This window comes from Chelonia mydas, chromosome 5, assembly GCF_015237465.2.
Source record: "Chelonia mydas isolate rCheMyd1 chromosome 5, rCheMyd1.pri.v2, whole genome shotgun sequence".
NCBI lineage: Eukaryota > Metazoa > Chordata > Testudines > Cheloniidae > Chelonia > Chelonia mydas.
The window spans coordinates 35,413,621-35,432,207 of record NC_051245.2 but is presented as its reverse complement, the minus strand read 5'-3'; the positions used below and the strand labels follow the sequence as shown (position 1 = coordinate 35,432,207).

At 42.0% G+C, this 18,587-nt stretch overlaps 1 protein-coding gene across 8 annotated transcripts in view; it reads right to left on the bottom strand.

Moving 5' to 3' along the window:
- Positions 1-18,587, bottom strand: part of GPBP1 (GC-rich promoter binding protein 1) — a 58,959-nt gene that overhangs the window by 25,013 nt on the left and 15,359 nt on the right. For all 8 annotated transcript variants that reach the window (XM_037902836.2, XM_043546550.1, XM_037902835.2 and 5 more), the window contains one exon: positions 5,053-5,172. In XM_037902836.2, coding sequence (XP_037758764.1) covers positions 5,053-5,115 — 63 coding nt within the window. In that variant the 5' untranslated portion in view covers positions 5,116-5,172. The remainder of the gene's footprint in view (positions 1-5,052; positions 5,173-18,587) is intronic.

Sequence of the window (18,587 nt, the reverse complement as noted above, 5' to 3'; positions counted from 1 at the left end):
ATGAATTTGGCTACAGTTTTTACTGTTTAAAGTTTAATTTTAACTTAATGTGGTCAGTATTGGTCAAAGCTACCAAATGACAATGTATTAAAAAGGTTTGTATTGGTTTTATATGAGCAAGTATTTTTTTCAGAAATGATGAAGCTGTTTAGCATGTGGCTAAAATCTAGCCACCAAAAAGGACAAGTCACTGGCCAAACTCCCACCATGTGAGAACAGTTCTGAAGAGCATGTCAAAAAGAGCATTTTGGCGTACAAAGACTTGGATGTCTCTGCACATAGGTAAACCAGATATTGGACCATTGTTGCAACATGGATGGAAAAATGTGGATTAACTACTTCCTGTATTCTTCAAGGGCAGAATGGCATCTGAGCTTCTACAAGAGCTTTTTTGTGCCTGTACCAAGAGGGGTCGCTGCACAATCAACAGCATCCGTAGTCTGAACAATCTTCCCTACACAGAATTGTGTACATGCAATGGCAATGAAAAGTGTGGTAATCCAAAAAGAAAAGGAGTACTTGTGGCACCTTAGAGGCTAACCAATTTATTTGCACATAAGCTTTCGTGAGCTACAGCTCACTTCATCGGATGCATTCAGGAGCTCACGAAAGCTTATGCTCAAATAAATTGGTTAGTCTCTAAGGTGCCACAAGTACTCCTTTTCTTTTTGCGAATACAGACTAACACGGCTGCTACTCTGAAACCTGTGGTAATCCACGTACTCAGCGATCATAGTGATGAAGATGACAATAAATGTTGTCTAGAAATGTCACCAGCATTACTACATTTCAATGATACCTGTCCAAATTTATTATTTGATTTTCTTTTACTCTTTAGATTGTTGTTCTGATGCTTTGAGATCAAAGAAATCCAATTGTATGGCTTGAAATAATACAATCATTAACAGAAATGCATGCAACTTGGGCATTTTAACGTATGCGTGTCATTGTTTATCTATGGTAACAGCACCACTTGACAACTCCACATAATAAGCTTTCAAATGGTGTATTATGGCACGTGTGTATAAAGATGGCAAATCAAGTCAACCAAATTGGTGGCGTCTGCCACTCACCTAAAGGCTGTTCTGTTTGGGGCCACCTCTTGGATACTATACTTTAAGCCTCCAGAATTAGAGGTCTCTAGGCACACTCTTGCATGCATGCTATTATATTCTCAGATAACCCAACTGTCACGCTGTAGAAGGCAATTTGGGTAGCTCCAGACAAAACTGGTAATTTGTTGTGTAAGTAACTAGTTTGCTGACTAAAAATCAGAAGCAGAGCTGTCCACATTTCTGCATGCCTATCTTTCTGAAATTCGAATGCTAAACTGCTAATATTGGCAACAAGCTTTAATTTTCTTAAATCAGGTAAACAATAGAGGCAGCTACAACCAAGTTTTGAAGTTTGGAGTTTTTTCAGGAAAAATTTCAAGTTCAAACCAGGAACTCCCTTCCCACCACCACCTACAATGCTTCCTCCCTCTTTTCCTTAAAATATGCTCTCACAACTCACTTCAAGCTTGCCTGAAAACAGTGAAATTCAATCAAGCCAATGATGATGAAACTTTTTTAGAACCACCTAGATGCATACATCCACCTCCCACACAACCCTACTTACCTTGTCCCTTGTATTTAACTATTCTATTCCCCAGAATCAACTTTCAATTAAATGTAGTGTCTAGCTCAGTGGTCTCCACACTTTTTACACCCAAGATCACTTTTTGAATTTAAGGGCAACCCAGGATCTACCCCACCCATTCCCCAAAGCCCCGCCCACTCCATTTCCCCTCCCCCCATATCACTCCCTCACCCTCACTCACTTTCATCTGGCTGGGACAAGGGGTTGGGGATCAGGAGGGGCTCTGAGCTGGGGCCAGGGGGTTCATAGTGTAGGAGGAGGCTCTGCACTGAGCCTGGGGCGGGGGTTGGGGCGCAGGAGGGGGTTGCTGGCTCCAGGAGGGGGCTCAGGGCCGGGGTGCGGACTCCTGCTGGGCAGCACTTACCACAGGCAACTCCCGGTCAGTGGTGCATTGAGGCTAAGCCAAGTTCCCTGCCTGCCCTGGCCCCATGCCGCTCCTGGAAAGGGCCAATGCCCCTTTGCAGCCCCTGGAAGGGGGGCTGGGGGACACATGGCTCTGTGCGCTGCCCCTCTCTGCAGGCACGATCCCCAAAGCTTCCATTGGCCACAGTTCCCCGTTCCCGGCCAATGGAAGCTGCAGGGGTGGTGCTTGCAGGCAGGAGCATTGCAACAAGACCCGTTTCCCACACCCCCCACCCCCCACAACCCTCAGGGCCGTGAGGGCATGCTAGCCGCTTCTGGGAGTGGCATGAGGTCATAGCAGGCAGGGAGCCTGCCTTATCAGCAGCCCTGCTACTGAGATCATGATCCATGGGAGAGTCCCGAGGATCAACCAGTTTATTGAGATCAACGGGGTGGGGACCACTGGTCTAGCTGTTATGGTTGTGCCAAAAACCTTGAAAACCTGAACCAAGTGTAACCAACGCAAAGATGTCAGATTGGAGACAGACTGAAAAAAAAGCTCTAAAATGTTAAAGGAAAGGAGAGGGAGGACCAAATGAAGATTTACAATCTAACTTGAGTAACTACTTGTTTTGGTACCACAAGTGGCTGGGCTTGGGAGAACACCCACCTATTTTTGTTTTTTCCCCATCAAGCAGCAGCCAAGGCCAAGCAGAGCCTAAGGAGTTCCAATAAAGCCCACGAGAGTATTCAAACCTCAGTGAGTGAGACTGAAGCCCAGCAACCATTCACTGTAAAATGTACATCCTCATTCTGGAGTTTCAAGTGGGGACTCTGCCACTCCCCTCCCCCATGTGACCTCTAAACAATACAGGTGTCCTATTTATTGGTGAAACATAACAAAAAAACATATCTGAGGGATATTTTATACTAAAAGTGTTTGGGAAAGCAAGGAAAGTGTTGCTGTTACTATTCTGCTTTCAGAGTTATAAACTGAACCTTGGAACAGGCTGCCAGGAAATAACTTATCACCACCAGGCGGAGCTGCATTTGCTGTATTACTGATAACCAGTACATACAGACAGACAGCAATTGTAGAAGGTAGCTTCATGTCTCGTTTATACTTTCACATATAAAGATCTTGTAATACTGCATTTAAATGAAATTAGTTAAAGGAATTTGATTTTTTCTGTCCTTTGGGCATTTCAGCCTTGGCATTCAAACAAAGAATGTGGTAATGTACATGAGAGTCTCAAGCCTCTACTCAAATTATTAAATGGATAGTAACTGCCAGATAATAAAGCTTGGCTGATAGACAACCTGGTACATCTAAAGACAATTAACGAGTAAATATAAACTCAGTATATTTCTCCAAATACTGTAGCTCAAAAGTTCCTTTAGCTGTGCAATTAACTCTTCAGTAAGTTTTAACAATAAACTCCCTCTTAACTGGCTAAATATTAATGATCCCTTTATTTAAAAGGAAGTGTCAGTCCCATGTAAAAAAATTAATCTATAAATATTTTATATACAAGTTCAAACAATATAAGTATCTAATTTGCTGAAATTAATTTGTGCATATACAAAATCAGACAGTTCACATTTTCACCACACGATGGCGCTAACACTCTGTCAAGCTTGTGCTGGAGACAAAACTAACAGTTTTGTAATCATCAGGATCTCTATTGTTAATATCTGAAAATTGAGAAGTTATCTGGCACTCCATTCTTCAAACAAACAAAAAACTGATATTCAAGAACATGGGAGAAGAAAGCTTGTTGCTTTACAAAGTAATATGGTAGTCTTGCAAAAATCATTGAAGTTTACCAGCCTAGGTACGAAAAATTCTTTACTGAACTGTTTTTATTTAGGGGGGAGGGGGGGAGGAAAGGAGTGGGGGAACAACAACAACCTATCATCCTCAAAAAGAAACTCCCAGCAATACATTTAGCCTACCTGTAACATGGATCATGCACATTCAGACAATGTTCACAGAACCCTGACTTCTTGGTGTTGGGTTCTCCCAGTGCTAAGTGTATTTTGTATTAGTACTCAGGTTAGCTATTAAGTAAAGAGGTTTCTGACAATGATGCATTAGCTAGAAAGAAGTACTGCCAAAAGGTACTGGTGAAAAAAACTTTGGTTCTTCAAAAAGAGCTTAAACAGAACATACTCTAAACATACCTAGTTTAAGTGATCATACTTGTAGCATTAGGTAGAGATACTTGCACGCTGCAAAATCTCTATCAGACTTTCTCCAGGGTGTTTGAATTCCTGAGGATCTATTTTTTTTTTATAAAAACCATAATTAAAAATAAACTGATACCATAGGAGCTTGAAGGCCTGGAATCTGAAGGACCTTGACACTGTAGCTCACCATAAAGCATCAGACAGGAGTTCAAGTGTGCCATATCAAAATCCTAAATAAAGATCTTGTTTATAAGCAATTAGAAGGTGAAAGAGCTGCTGCTAGCTAGGATCTCCAGAAAAATACTTCACCTCTTGCTAATCTGTACTTTTGGTTTCAAACTAAGAGCTACCCTCGTGACTGCTCGGCCTAGGTGGCTGCCTATATGGAAATCAGGAAATTGGGATTAGAAGTGGAAGATGTGGTTATGTTTAGACAAATAACCAATCCTGTTCCTAAATTTTATGTTCTCATCCTAAGTCCAATACTGAACATTGCATAAAGACCATAACATGGAAAGCAGCCTGTAAATAAAGCTGCAAGGTCCACAGAATGCATTCCACCTTACTATTACTTTTTTTCTTTTCTTTTCTTTCCCAATTTAATGACTTTACAACAGGGGAATCTGAAGTCACATGATTACTATGCAACTGTCATTGTTATGAAAGAAAACTCAGATATAAAAGGCTGAACATTAGAATAGATTTCAGTCATGCCAGAAACCTGGCTTTTTCACTGGAAGTTGCTACTTAATAATGACAGAACAAGTACACCAACAGAGGGGGCTAAAAAAATAAGTATCTTTACAAGTATGATAGAGGCAACTTTTTAAAGTTTCTTAGGATATCCTTGTATGTTCAGAAGGACTTCAGAAAAGGTACCTTTGTTGATGATGGCGGAGTAGGAAAATTAAGCCAGGCTGGAGCAAAGTCATGCTGCGCCATTTAGGTCCAGTCTCTCCAAATCAGTGAAACAAGGCTTCAGCACCTCATGGCAAGTCCCTGTCATTTGGAAAAAGTTGATACATTTTAGACTTGTATCTTAACAGGATGATGTATAATTTTGTCTCATTTCCAACCATGCCTCAATTTTCCTGATACTACTTTCAAGAACAAATCTACTCCCACCCCATAATGTCAGAGTTCCTCAAACATTAGTAACTGCCCTCACAACACCTGTGAAGTAGGTAAGTATTATTTACAAATATGGAAGACACAAACCAAGTAACTTGCCCACGGTCACACAGGAAATCTGTGGCAGAATCAGCTCCTACATCCCAGTTCAAGACCATCCTTCCTCAAAGAATTTTTCAAATCTGAGTTTCTACAATTAGGCCTCTAAATCCATATTTAGACATCTAAGAAAGTGGCCTGATATTCAGAGCTGAGAAGCACCCAAAATTCTCACTAGAGCCAATGGAAATTGTGGAAGCTCAGCTCCTTTAAAAGGCAAGCCCCTTGGCTCAAGTAGTCTCGAATTAAGTATCTCTGGCTTTGTAAGTGTGCAAGCTTTAGTTAAAAACTGATATTTTATGTCATTCTAAGTATGTTCTGTTGGAAATTTAAACAGAAAGAAGTTAAATGAATGTTTGCTCACGCACTGGAGTACTAGGGCACCAAATGAAGGTCTGAGTTCTCACTGTTCAGTACAAGAGTGACAGCATATTAATTTTCAAGTTAAAAAAAGAATTTAGAGTATTATTCTCTGAAATCTAAAGCTACTAAGCAAACTATTGTATTCTATACCAATATAGGTACAGAACAATTATTTTGGGAGAATGTAATCAAGGTATTTTTGGAAAAAAGTGAGACATGCAAATGCTTGGTGCAGGGGAAAGGCATTTTAGGAGGGGGAGAAGTGGGGGAGGGGAAGAACAGGGGTCAGAAGTTTGAGGCTTCACTAAGGGAAGAAAGATAATTGGGGATGGGTGAGGGGGTTGAAGGACTCTGATGGCTGTCAGGCAGTAAGTGGGGGAGTAAAGAGCAGGGACACCTGTCAGCCCCACATTCTACTCATGTGCGTGCCAGGATGTGGGGAGTCTTAAGCCCCTCTCCCCACCCCCTATGTGAGCTGGGATATGGAGGGGCCTTTCCTCTCCAGGGGTGCCTGAGCACCCCCCCCACCATGTGTATGCCAAGATCTGGGGACCCCTGCCCATCTATTGGGGTCTAACCCCCGCTCATGCCCCTTTATGTGAGCCAGGTTTGGGGTTAACAGGGCTTGCCTTTTGGCAGGGGATCTGAGCCCCTCTTCCTATCCCCCTCAGGTGAACTGTAATCTGTCCCCCAGGGGAGTCTGAGCCCTGCTTCCTACCCCACCATGTATGTCAGGATCTGGAGGAACCCTGGACCCTATCCATCTGTGTGAGCCTGACCCCACCTCCCGCATCTTGTGAGCCAGGTAAGGGTGAGCTTGCTCACTTACTGGGGGGTCTGAGCCCCGCTCTCTACTCCCATGTAAGCCAGGATCTAGGACACCTGCCCCTCTGTATGGTAAATTTAGGCCTTGTCTATACTACAAAGTTTTGTCGGCAAAAGATGCCTTTTGCCAACAAAACAGAAGATATGTACACACTATAAAGCTACTTTTGGCAGCAAAACTCTGCTGTTTTGCAGATAAGACCAAACCACCTCAATGAGAGGCATTTGTTTTTTGCAGCAAAGTTCAAGCGACAAAGCATCAATGTAGACACTGCTGTTTGTTTTGTCGACAGAACTGGCTTCCGCTAGTATCCCACAATGCCTGTCGTGACTACTCTGCTCTCTGTTTTGATCTCTGCTGCCCTTCAGGCATGCACCCCTCCCCTTCCAAAGCTCTGGGAAGTATCTGACAGCTGGGCGTACTGCTCCCTTTGGGGAACAAAGAGCAAATCATTAACGTGGAATGCTCCTATTTTGTCCTGCACTAGGAAAGGCAGGCAGACTGCTGCTGCAGGGAGCAGGAGGAGGGGAATGGGACTGCTGTGCTGCTTTGACATTCCTCAGCATGGAGAGCTCACAGAGCTGCTCAGGATGCAACTGCCAGCAGCTGAGGAAGTTGTGGGACAACTCTGAGGAAATCACAGGACCATAGGCAGGCAGAACAGGCTGCTTCAGGAGAGACTCTGTGCAGAGCAGAGCCGGGGGCTGACATGTGGGGATGTCCCCCTTCCCCTGCCTCCGGATAGGTCAGTCAGCCTGCTGTCTCCTCCCCACCCCCGACCCTTCCCCGCCTCCAGACACACCACTCTCCTCTCCCTCACCCCACACTGCAGTTGAAAAAGCAGCTGACAATCTACTGGGATGCCCCTGGAAGAATGGGATTGAGAAACCTACATCCTGTGACTCTGTACCTGCCCCATGAGGCACTGCAAACCCTTCCCAAAGCACCCTGCGGCCAGTTGCATAGTGGGATAGCTACAACAGTGCTCTGCTCTCTGTGTCAATGTTAGTGTGGACATGCGATAGCGGTTTTAATTAAAGCAGCATAACTTTTGCTGACGAAGCTTTGAAGTGTAGACCAGCCCTCAGAGCATGCACCAAGAATGCATTGCTGACCCTGAGGTGAGGAACTGAGAATGGCCTAGGCATGCATGACATATCAAACTCTACAGCACCTGGAGTGAGGTGTGGGGAGGAAGAATAGCAACAGTGGAAGAATGGAGCAGTTCACAGACCTGAGAACTATTGTTTCAGGCTGTATTCATCTCTGAGTTCTCATTCATATTGAGAACCCACTTCACACCTCTACGAGCCTCCTATGCTGCTGATGGATATCAAAAGCTGTGTGCTACACCTACCAAGAGTATGGGCGGTGGGGGAGGGGCAAATACAGACTTGCCACGCAGGGCACAGAATTCAGCTTCTTTTCAGAAAATTGTGGTAGCTTTTAAAAGGGAGAGTCTGATTCCAAGGCCTGGTCCAGCTGGAAATCTGGGTACACCACCACACATACTTGGGGAGAGAGGGAGGAGGATTAGATAAAATAATGTGGTGGGGGGCCAGCCGAGAGAACTGCCAGACTGGATGGGACAGGGCTGGTTAGTGGGGCTGAGCAGAAGGGGGAGATAGCTATAGGGCCAGCTCAGTAATCCACTCAACTGCATCTTATCTACAACTCCTACTAACAAGTTTTCTTTCTGTTAAAAAACTAAAAGGCAAATAACTTTGTATTTCCTGGTTTTCTGAAGTTTAAGTTTTGCTCAACTCAAAACGTTCTGGAAGGCCACAAGCTGTCACCAGGAAACCCTAACTGCATTAATGAAGTATTTTGCCATTTAATATTTATAAAAGAACCAACACAATATAATTTAACAAGAACTCAATGCATATCATTTTTGACAAACAAGGAAATCATTTGCTTCTCCTACCTCAAATGGGAAGACACCACTGAGGGCTAGTCCACACTGGCAGCGCTTTAACATGGCTTGTGTAGTTGCAGCACAACAACAACAACAAAAAAAACACATCACAAGGGGCATAGCTCCCAGCACTGGGAGCACAGCTCCAAGTGCTGGTGCACTGTCTACACTAGCACTTTACAGCACTGAAACTTGCTGCGCTCAGGGGTGTTTTTTCACACCCCGAGCAAGAGACTTGCAGTGCTGCAAAGTGCCAGTGTAGACAAGCCCTAAGAGGAACATCATCTCTCCCTAACTTCCTCACTCCAGGTAGGCTGACCATTAAAACTTCAGAAAGGCTCATTTCATAGCATACAGTCAGGGCCAAATAAGACAGACCTCTACTCCAGGGAACTTACACTCTAAAAACCAAACGGAAACACAAATATGGTGAGAACATACAGTTGGCCATCTTTTTTCTTTTTTTTTTCTTAAGTGTTACATTAGTGCGTGTTAAGTGACAGAAGAGGAAAGGAATCGTATACAATACAGATGCAACTGCGTTTTAGATACCAAAAAACATTTTTCCTGTGTGTAATCATGTGGAGCTACATCTCCCTTATTTTAACTGAACTGCAGATGGAAGAATGGTTTCCAATAAAATCTTTCATGGTCACATGAACATAAGACAATAAAGCAGCCTAACACGGAAGTGCAATGAAATCAGGAAAATGTGAACTCATATCTACAAGTTTACTGTAAGTTACTTTAGAAATGCTTATGGTCTATTAGGAATGCAAAGCTAAGTGTATGCTAACATCTCTATGTCTCTTCTCTATAGGAAATACACTATATCAACACAGCTTGTGACACCTGATGATCAGACATATGTAGTAGGCCCTCAGACTAGATAGCTACTTTCTGAGGTAAACGGAAAGTGGGGGTTATGGAGATATTAACATACTTGCTACCTGAGGACCCCCCCCCTCATTTCATTCTTTTCACTACATGCAAAAAAAAGGTTTCCTAGACCTTTGATTTACAATCTAGTTGAATTTGCTAAAAATGCAACCTCAAAACATATGCCAACAAAAAACAAAACCACACAATCAGTTATTGCTTAGCTTAGGTCAAGCTGTATATCAAAGTTCTTATGTATAACCGCCCAGATCACTCCTAATATAATACTTGTATTAACATTTACATTTATTTAAGCTATTTAAACTCCAGGCACGGTGGGACATGCCTGTAATCCCAGATACTTGGGAAGCCGAGGCTGGAAGATCACTTGAGCTCAAGGGTTTTGTGCTGTGGAGTGCTATGCCAATTCCCTTAAAGCTGAACCCATTGTGGTCACTCAACATCAGATGAGTTTTTATAGTAGGAAGCATTTTTTAATCAGTTAAAGTTCCTGAAAACAAAACTTTTTAGCTAAAATTGACAATTATTTGCACTTCTACAGCACCTTCCCCTTTCAAGGATATCAAAAGTACTGTAAAAAAAATTAAGCCTTACAACATTTGTGTAAAGCAGACAAGTATGTTTTTTTTCTTTTTATTTTAAAGACGGCTGAGAAAAATGAGGCACGGAAGAATTACATGAATTAGAGGTCAGAGGAGAGTTTTGTGGAGATGCTGGGAACAGAATCTAAATTAGATCTCCTTACTCCCAGAATTGTGCATAAGCCATAAAATATCATCCTTCCTGAGGTGGTATCTCAGCCACTTGTGCTAGTATATACTGAAAAATGTTCAATTGAAACTGGTTGGGTAAGGAAGAATAACTGGATGGGATTCAGAGTAACAGCCGTGTTAGTCTGTATTCGCAAAAAGAAAAGGAGTACTTGTGGCACCTTAGAGACTAACCAATTTATTTGAGCATAAGCTTTCGTGAGCTACAGCTCACTTCATCGGAGTGTTTCTAGGGAGATTCCACAGAGACTGGTACTAGACCTGGTTCTATTCAACATTTTACTCCTCAGATCATCTGAAAGTAAACATAAAAGTCACTGCTGATTTGCAGATGACACAAATATTGGCGGAATGGTAAGTAATGAGGACAGGCCAGTCAAAGCACTCTGAATCACTTGGTAAGCTTGGCCTATTCAAACAAAATGTGTAATTTTGCATTTGGCTGTATTAACACATTCAGGAACGAGGAATGCAAGTAATACCAACAGTAGAGTGCCTGTACCCTGGAAAGCAGACACTCTGAAAAGGATCCATGGGTCACAGTGGACATGTAATTGAATATGAGGTCCCAGATCGATGCTGTGGCACATAGGGGTAACATGATCCTTGGACATATACACAGGGGAGTAGGAACAGGAAGTGATTTTACCTTTGTATACGGCATTGGTGAGGTCAATGCTAGAATACTGCATATAGTTTAAACTATGACATGAGAAAAGGATGTTGAAAATTGGAGAGGGTTAGTAGAAGAGACTAAATTGATATGGAGCCCAGAAAAAAAGCCTTAAAGTGAGGCCCTCTCTACACTACGAATACTTTGTTGGTATAGCTATAGTGGCAGAGGCCCCCAGAGTATACGCAGCTTATACCAATAGAAGACATTTTTCTGTCATCTTACGACTTGTCTAACTTAAAAAACACTACAGCCGCACAGCTGCAGTGCTTCAGCGTAGACAGTACCTATGCCAACAGGCACTTTCCCTTTGGCGTAGGTAATCCACCTCCCTGAGAAACGATAGCTAGGTTAATGGAAGAACTGTTCCATTGACTTAGGGCTTGGCTACACTTGCGAGTTAGAGCGCATTAAAGCAGCCCCAGACGCCCTAGCTTACTACCCGCCCACACTGGCAAGGCATGTAGAGCGCTCTGACTCCACGGCTAGAGCGCTCCTGGTACTCCACCTCGGCGAGAAGATTAACACTTGCTGCGTCTTGACTGAAATGCCCAGGCGTCAGTGTGAACAAGGTGTTGCATTTCTGCACTCTGATCAGCCTCCAGAAAAGTCCCATAATCCCCTTACGTCAAGTGGCCACTCTTGTCATTGTTTTTGAATCGCTGTAGGAATGCAGATATGCCCTTTGAAAGCTCCATTTCTGACAGCCGGCTCATTATCTGCTCAGAGACAAAGCAACCATTAGTGTGGAGTGCTGCGTGAGAGGCAAGGAGAAGGGGGGGGGGGGGTCTACTGCTGTCTGAACTTACAAGACAGCATGCTGACATGCTCTCAGCCCCCCCAAAAAACCCACTCTCCCCCCACATACACACAACACACTCCCTGTCAGACTCCACCCCCCCCCCCCCCATTTGAAAAGCATGTTGCAGTCACATGGATGCTGGGATAGCTGCCCATAATGCCCTGGTCCCAATGCTGCTGCAAGTGCCGCAAATGTGGCCACACCAGTGTGCTTGAAGCTGTCAGTGTGGACAGACTGCAGCACTGTCCCTACTGCGTGCTCCGAAGGCTGGTTTAACTCAAAGCGCTCTACATCTGCAAGTGTAGCCATTCCCTTAGTGCTGTCTATATGGTTACTGAGGTTGGCTTAACAATGGCACTCAGGGATGTGGATTTTTAAATTGATCTAATCTTCTAGTGTAGACCAGGCCTTAGTGAAACCACCACTCTGAATGACATTCGCTATGCCAACAGAAGCACTGTCACCATAGCTACATCTTCACTAGGGATTTTGCTGATATAGCTATGCCTGCTGGGGAATGTGTTTTCACACAAGCCTGACCAACACAGCTATGTTAACAAAACTTTGCAGCATAGATCTGATCTGCGAGACTTAAAGAACTCAGTATGTTTAGCTTATGAAAAAAGATGACATAACTGGTTTCAGAGTGGTAGCCGTGTTAGTCTGTATCAGCAAAAACAACAAGGAGTCCTTGTGGCACCTTAGAGACTTACAAATTTACTTGGGCATAAGCTTTCGTGGGCTAGAACCCACTTCATCAGATGCATAGAGTGGAAAATACAGTAGCAGGTATAAATACACAGCACATGAAAGGATGGGAGTTGCCTTACCAAGTGGGAGGTCAATCTAACAAGACAATTCAATTAACAGTAGGATACCAAGGGAGGAAAAATAGAGATAACTTGATTACAGTCTAAGTACCTTCACTGGAATAAAATATAGGGTGCTATAGTAGAAAGCAGCATAACAAGAACCAATGGCTGGAAGCTGAAGCCAGGCATATTCATATTGGAAATAAAGCACACTTTTTAAACAGTTAGGGCAATTAACCATTGGAACTCCCAAGGGCAGTGGTAGATTCATCATCTCTTGATATCATCAAGACTGGAAGCATTTCTAGATATGCTTTAGCCAATCAAGTTATTGACCTTAGTACAGGGATTACGGTGAAATGTAATGGTTTTGATATACATGTCAGATTAGATGATCTATTGGTCCCTTCATGAATCCTAGAAATTAAAATCAAGTTTTCCTTCTGCTTTGATACCAGACTAATTGTATAAAGAGCTTTACTTTTAATAAAGGAATATCAGTTTGACTTTTTTAAAATGTAATTTCAGACAGAACACTTTTTAAATAGTAAACCCTAAAACTTTTAAAAATATATTTTAAAGAAAAATATTAAGAGTTTTGCTGCTTCTCTGCTTATAAGAGATTTGTCAGCAAGGGAGAACCTGACTATTGAAGCTAAATAGCTAAACTAACTAGACACAAAGTGCTCATATACACAAAGACAAATGAAGTAAGATCAATACTTTCACTAATTCCCTTCAGTCATTGTAATATTACAGGTACTTATAAGCACAGTAGGCAGAAATACTTCATAGAAATTTAATTTTCAAGTTGAGTACATCCCTTTAAACTAAAGTTTGTTAGGTTTAAACAACAATGTTCTTTTGAAGTTAAGACCACATTAATTAAAGGAGGATAGCCTAATCTTTACTTTTTATGGGATAATTCAAACTTGTTTGTACTGCCCCATTTGCATTTTATAAAAATATTTCCCAAACAGTAAAATTAAACAACCTAAGCCATAAAAAATTTTTTCTTCATTTCTTTTGATTGTAGAATATATAAAGTTTTATACAGTGGATTCTATCAACTTCATTAACGGAAAGTTATTTTGACTTTGTTCTAAGTGGGTGTGGGAGAAAGCATGAAATCCATAGCAATGCTTGCTTCTCACATAACTCTGAACTTTCCTCGTTATCCTTCCTCCATTAGTCATTCAAATACTAAACCTATCCCCTTAGCTGACAGGGAAGAGCACACAACGTCATCTCAGAGCTTTCTACTTCCAATGCAAATCAATGACAAAATTTACACTGAGTTGCTTCTTAATTTAAAAATTCTATCTGAACTTTTTAATCAACTACTTATTTTCAGGGGAATTCTTATTTTTGAGCTAACAATGTGTATTAATATTCAAGCTGCATTTACGAAATTAAGTTGGCAGTTACATAGGCCACCTTAAAGAAAGAAAGAACATAGAACTGGAGCATTAAATACACAAGGAAGAAAAGATTCAGCTGTAAAAACTATGTTATGAAGCCAAGTGCAAGGTTTTCATCATTCACTGAAAATCCATTCTCTTAACTAGCTCAAATTTCAATAAAAATGTATTCTGTTTCTTGCTACAAATAAGGGATATTGGAATATTAAATAAATTGGAAAAATATTAAATCCTTGCCTATGCAAGTGTATATGCAGTGTATTTGCTTAGACACATTTTGAGATTGTGAGGTCTAAAATTATACCTCCCTATGCTTTGGTTGTTGGGAGCTGGACACCTATAAACAATTTTTCTTCTCTTGGTCCTGTTTGTGTGCAGAATATTGAAAAGTATATGAATGTGCACATTACATAACCAAATCTGATTTTTATTGGGGGAACTGCTATTACATGGTAGGTAGATAGTATGGATAGATATAAGATATGACTGTACTTCGTTCATGTGTAGTCAATGTTCTTTTTAAGAGCCCTCAAAATTTTCTAGAGCACGCGTGCACACAGAAAAGTAGCACCATTTTTTTTTTTTTTTGGAGGGGGGTTTGACAGGGAACTATCTTGCTACTCTCACATACCAGGAGACACATCTGCAGCTTGTGCATCTTTTTGTTTAGATATATAGAATCTCCTTCTTACCAGTATCTTGTTTTGCACTCATTTACATTAGAAAGTAAAACAAACCCTGCTGTAGAATTTACTCAAGAAGTAAGATTAAAAACAAAGCATGTCCCAGCTTTAGAACCATTAATAGGAATACACTCCAAGTTCAGAAACCTAAAATCTAGCAATCCTAACAGTCTGCTGCAGTTACATGCCTATACTCATGATGTTTTTTTGCTGAGGAAGCATGGAAACAATGTTAAGGAAACAAAAGCAGAAACTCAAAAATTGTTTTGCTTATGTTCCAAAATGACCACCTTTCTAAAAAATAAGGCCCCTTTTCTTAGAAATACACAAACCCTGACCTTGTACCAAAAGACACCTCCAAAGCAGTTTGTATGACTTGTTGCTGTCTCAGGTCATAAGTAGATTTTTTTTTTTTTTTTTTTTTTAAAGAAACTAGTATGTAAACAAAAGAATGTGAGGAACAGGTTGTTAAAGTTTTAACTTCAGAATATGATAGGGCAAGAATAGATAAATGCAGGTGGTCAGAAAAAACAAAATATTACTGAACTTAAGAGATCTGAAGGATGACTGTGTTGGATGCTTAGTGCATCGCAACAGATGTCACTCCAGGTGAAGGGAATGGGTGTGGGGGGAGGGAGATAAAGATGCAAGAGTGGGAGGACTACATAAACGGGGCAACAAGATCTTTGAGTGGACATGAAGACACAAAGGGGAAAAAAAAAATAAAAAAATGACCACATGGTTACTAAATAGAGAGTTCTGGGCCCAGCAGTGCAACTCCTATGTGCGCAACTCCTATGCAATTCAGTGGGTGTGTTTTCATCAAGTGAATTTTACCACTGCAGTTTGATGGAACCAGTGCAAGCTGCAACCTTCTACAGCATACACTAGTCATCCAGTTTTAAGTCACACACTTTTCACATAGCAAAACTCCCTACAAGCAAGTAAAAGGCCTGTGGGTTGCTTTACCTATCAAAATACCATAAACAGTTCCCCATCTTGGCATGTACATATAATAAGCACAATATATCTCATGGGTATATCTGGATTCTTCTTTTGCTTGTTCTGAAAGGTTCTGACTAGCATAAGGAGCCATGCATGTGCTGGAAGGGGAAGCTAAACCTTTGCACTTCCAGAAGCCATGGCAGAGACAGCAGCTGTCTCTGCACCTGCTAACAGACCAACTCTGGTCCTGGAGATCCAGTACTACAAGAGGAGTTTATAGCAGTTCTGTGGTTATAACTACCAGTGTCCATTTTAAGTCCTTTTTAGTTGCTTAAAAGTTTATCAAAGTTTAACCATTTGCCTAGACTTTTCCACAGTTGCTCTCTGCCTCAGGATTTTTATTTTTAAGTTTCACTGAAAACTCCTGTCACTTCTGAAAGTGATATTAGGTAGCGTTGCCAATTTTATCATACACCCCTCGTGCACTCCCCTGTAAAAAACAAACAAAAAAACCCCACCTCTTTGAAAAACTCCAGTTCTTCCATGCTTTACAGTGGAAACCTGAAATTTAGCAGGGGAACAGTCCTGGTGTCAGAGGGGCACTTTTTGCTATCCCCATGAAAACTGCCACATGTAGAAAAGCTTAAGCAGCTTACTACCAAAAGCCCCAAACATGACATCTGCACTGAACATGTTTCAACCCACAGTGTGCCCTATCACCTGCATTGAGCATCCTCCAAATCACCACTGAGCCTGTGGCAGACAAAGCAGAGCTATACCCCTGGAAAGTTGGGGCAGGGGAGCGGGTCTGAGGAAGAGGGAGGAGAAGAAAGAAGAAATGCAGCAACCATTTCCCACTTTGGCACAAAGGAAGATTCACAGGGTTAGGAAACCAGAAGATCATGAATGAGTTCAGATCTCAGCTTCTCCAGACTGGTGGTAGTACTTTGTACTTGGTAATCTTTATGGTACGGGTATGAGGTCTTGCCTGGTGGCAAACACTAGCATACTTTATTTATAAGAAGAGCGGGCACAGAGGTTTAAAGTCACTTCTGGCAGAAGAACCCCCAAGATCTCTAATATGGAAAGTCTCACTTAACCGCACTTTTATAATGAATGGGTCATGTCTGTGCTTGACTATGGTGTCCATAACTGCTAGCTCACACTATTCTCTAGTCAAGAATATGAACTAGAATTTTTGATTCCAAATATTCCTATGCTGTCTAGTAAACAGTTGTGCAATTGTGTTTTGCATCCCGCTCAAGTTGCTGATCCACATATAAGGCAACTACCTACAACAGTGTATACTACCACCACCATCACCACCAGTTACTCAAGTGATGAAGGTATGCTGGGGAGCTGGAAGTCCTATTTTTTAAACTTAGTGGATAACCCATCCAGGGCCACAATATGGTTCAACATGATAGAGTTTGTTTTCCCAGTATACTTAAAAAACAAAAACCATCCATCTAGGAAATCAAATACCAAAAACTACATTAAAAGAATTTGCCAAGTCAACCATTCAAGCCAAAATAAAGGTTACCAGCACAACCTTAATTCAGACATTTTGCATGCAGGCGATATGATACAGAGCTTAAGTAAATGATCACATACCATTTGTTCAACAGGATCCCTGCCTCATTCAGTGCACAGAACGAACAATGAATAAAGCAGAGGATTTTAAGAGAAAGGACGTTCTCTTGTGTCTAAAGTATTGGACTAGGGCCAATTAGAGCAGAGTTCTATAACTAACTCTGCCACAGACTTTCTTTGGGATGTTGGGCAAGACCCTGCTAATGCCTATGCACAAAAGGGAGGAGAGGGGAACAGTGCATAGACAACCATAATTTTGGCTTTTCCTAAGTTGAATATACTTTGCAACCTTAATGTTATTTTAAGGTAATTTTTGTATGAAACTATTTCCAGCACTGCCACCTCTGGTTGACACTGTTTCAGAGCAAAATCAATCTCCTTATTGTTTCAATGTCTTCAATCATTTTCATTTTTTGTTCCTTCATTCATTTTGTTGGGAAAGGGAGAGACGTTTTTTTGGTTAGGTAAAATTTCTCTGTCCTGCGTTCCACTCCAGGATCCAGAGATAGGAGTGATTCAGGCCCAGATCTCAACACAGAACATCCCTCGGGGCTCCTCTATGCACACCACCCAGTTCTTCCTTTAACCTACTCTAATGGGGACACTGGAGAATGTACAATTTTGGGGGTGGAGAGAGAAAGAAGGCAGGTGTTTGCTTGAGCATCATGGTGTGTACTGTGCCTGAAAGGCAGCAGCATGGAATAGCATTTCTGCATCTCGGGTAATGAATGACCCTGTTCTCTTTTTCAGAGGTCTGGGGTTTGGGGAAACATACCAGGATTTCTCTAACCTAGAGAAGGCCCCTGATCATTCATTCAGCCTTTAGGAATAGAAAGTGGGGAATGGCTTGCTTTGCTTTCAAAGCAAGTGCAATTATGACTCACTTAAGGGTTCTCCTTAAGCTGAATTAGACTCTTGAGGTTGTAAGTAGCAAAGTCCATGGACCCAGTGGGCGGGGCGGGGGGAGTTGGGTGGATTGTCTCCTCCTGAGTCGCTGAGGCATGGTTACCCAGCTGGTAGGGAGGCTGCACCTTCCTTTTTGAGGCCTGGCAATTCCCTCAGTTGAGTCCTGATTAAAAAAATAAATAAATAAATAAAGGTGGAAGACTCTGTTCGGTACTGATTCTCTTAATAGGATCTAACTACCAGGGTAGCACTATAGAGAACTCAGCCTCTCTGCGACACCTGCCAGTAACTTTCCTTTTTGGAGGTGGCCAACGAGGCGCTGTTGCCCTCTTCTTCAGGGTTGCGATAAGCATTAAACCCTGTAGTCAAGACAACACAATCCTATATGGTAAGGCTTTGAAAAGCCACCTTTCAACCTCTCTGTTGAGAATGCCGGGATTCTGGAGTAGATGTTCTACACAATCTCTTTTGTCCACTCCAGGATAGTCTGAAGTCTTGGGATTCATTGCCTCAGGCACTAAGAACTGGCCACTTAGAGCTGTTGGAATGGCAGACGCCACAAGAGCAGAGCC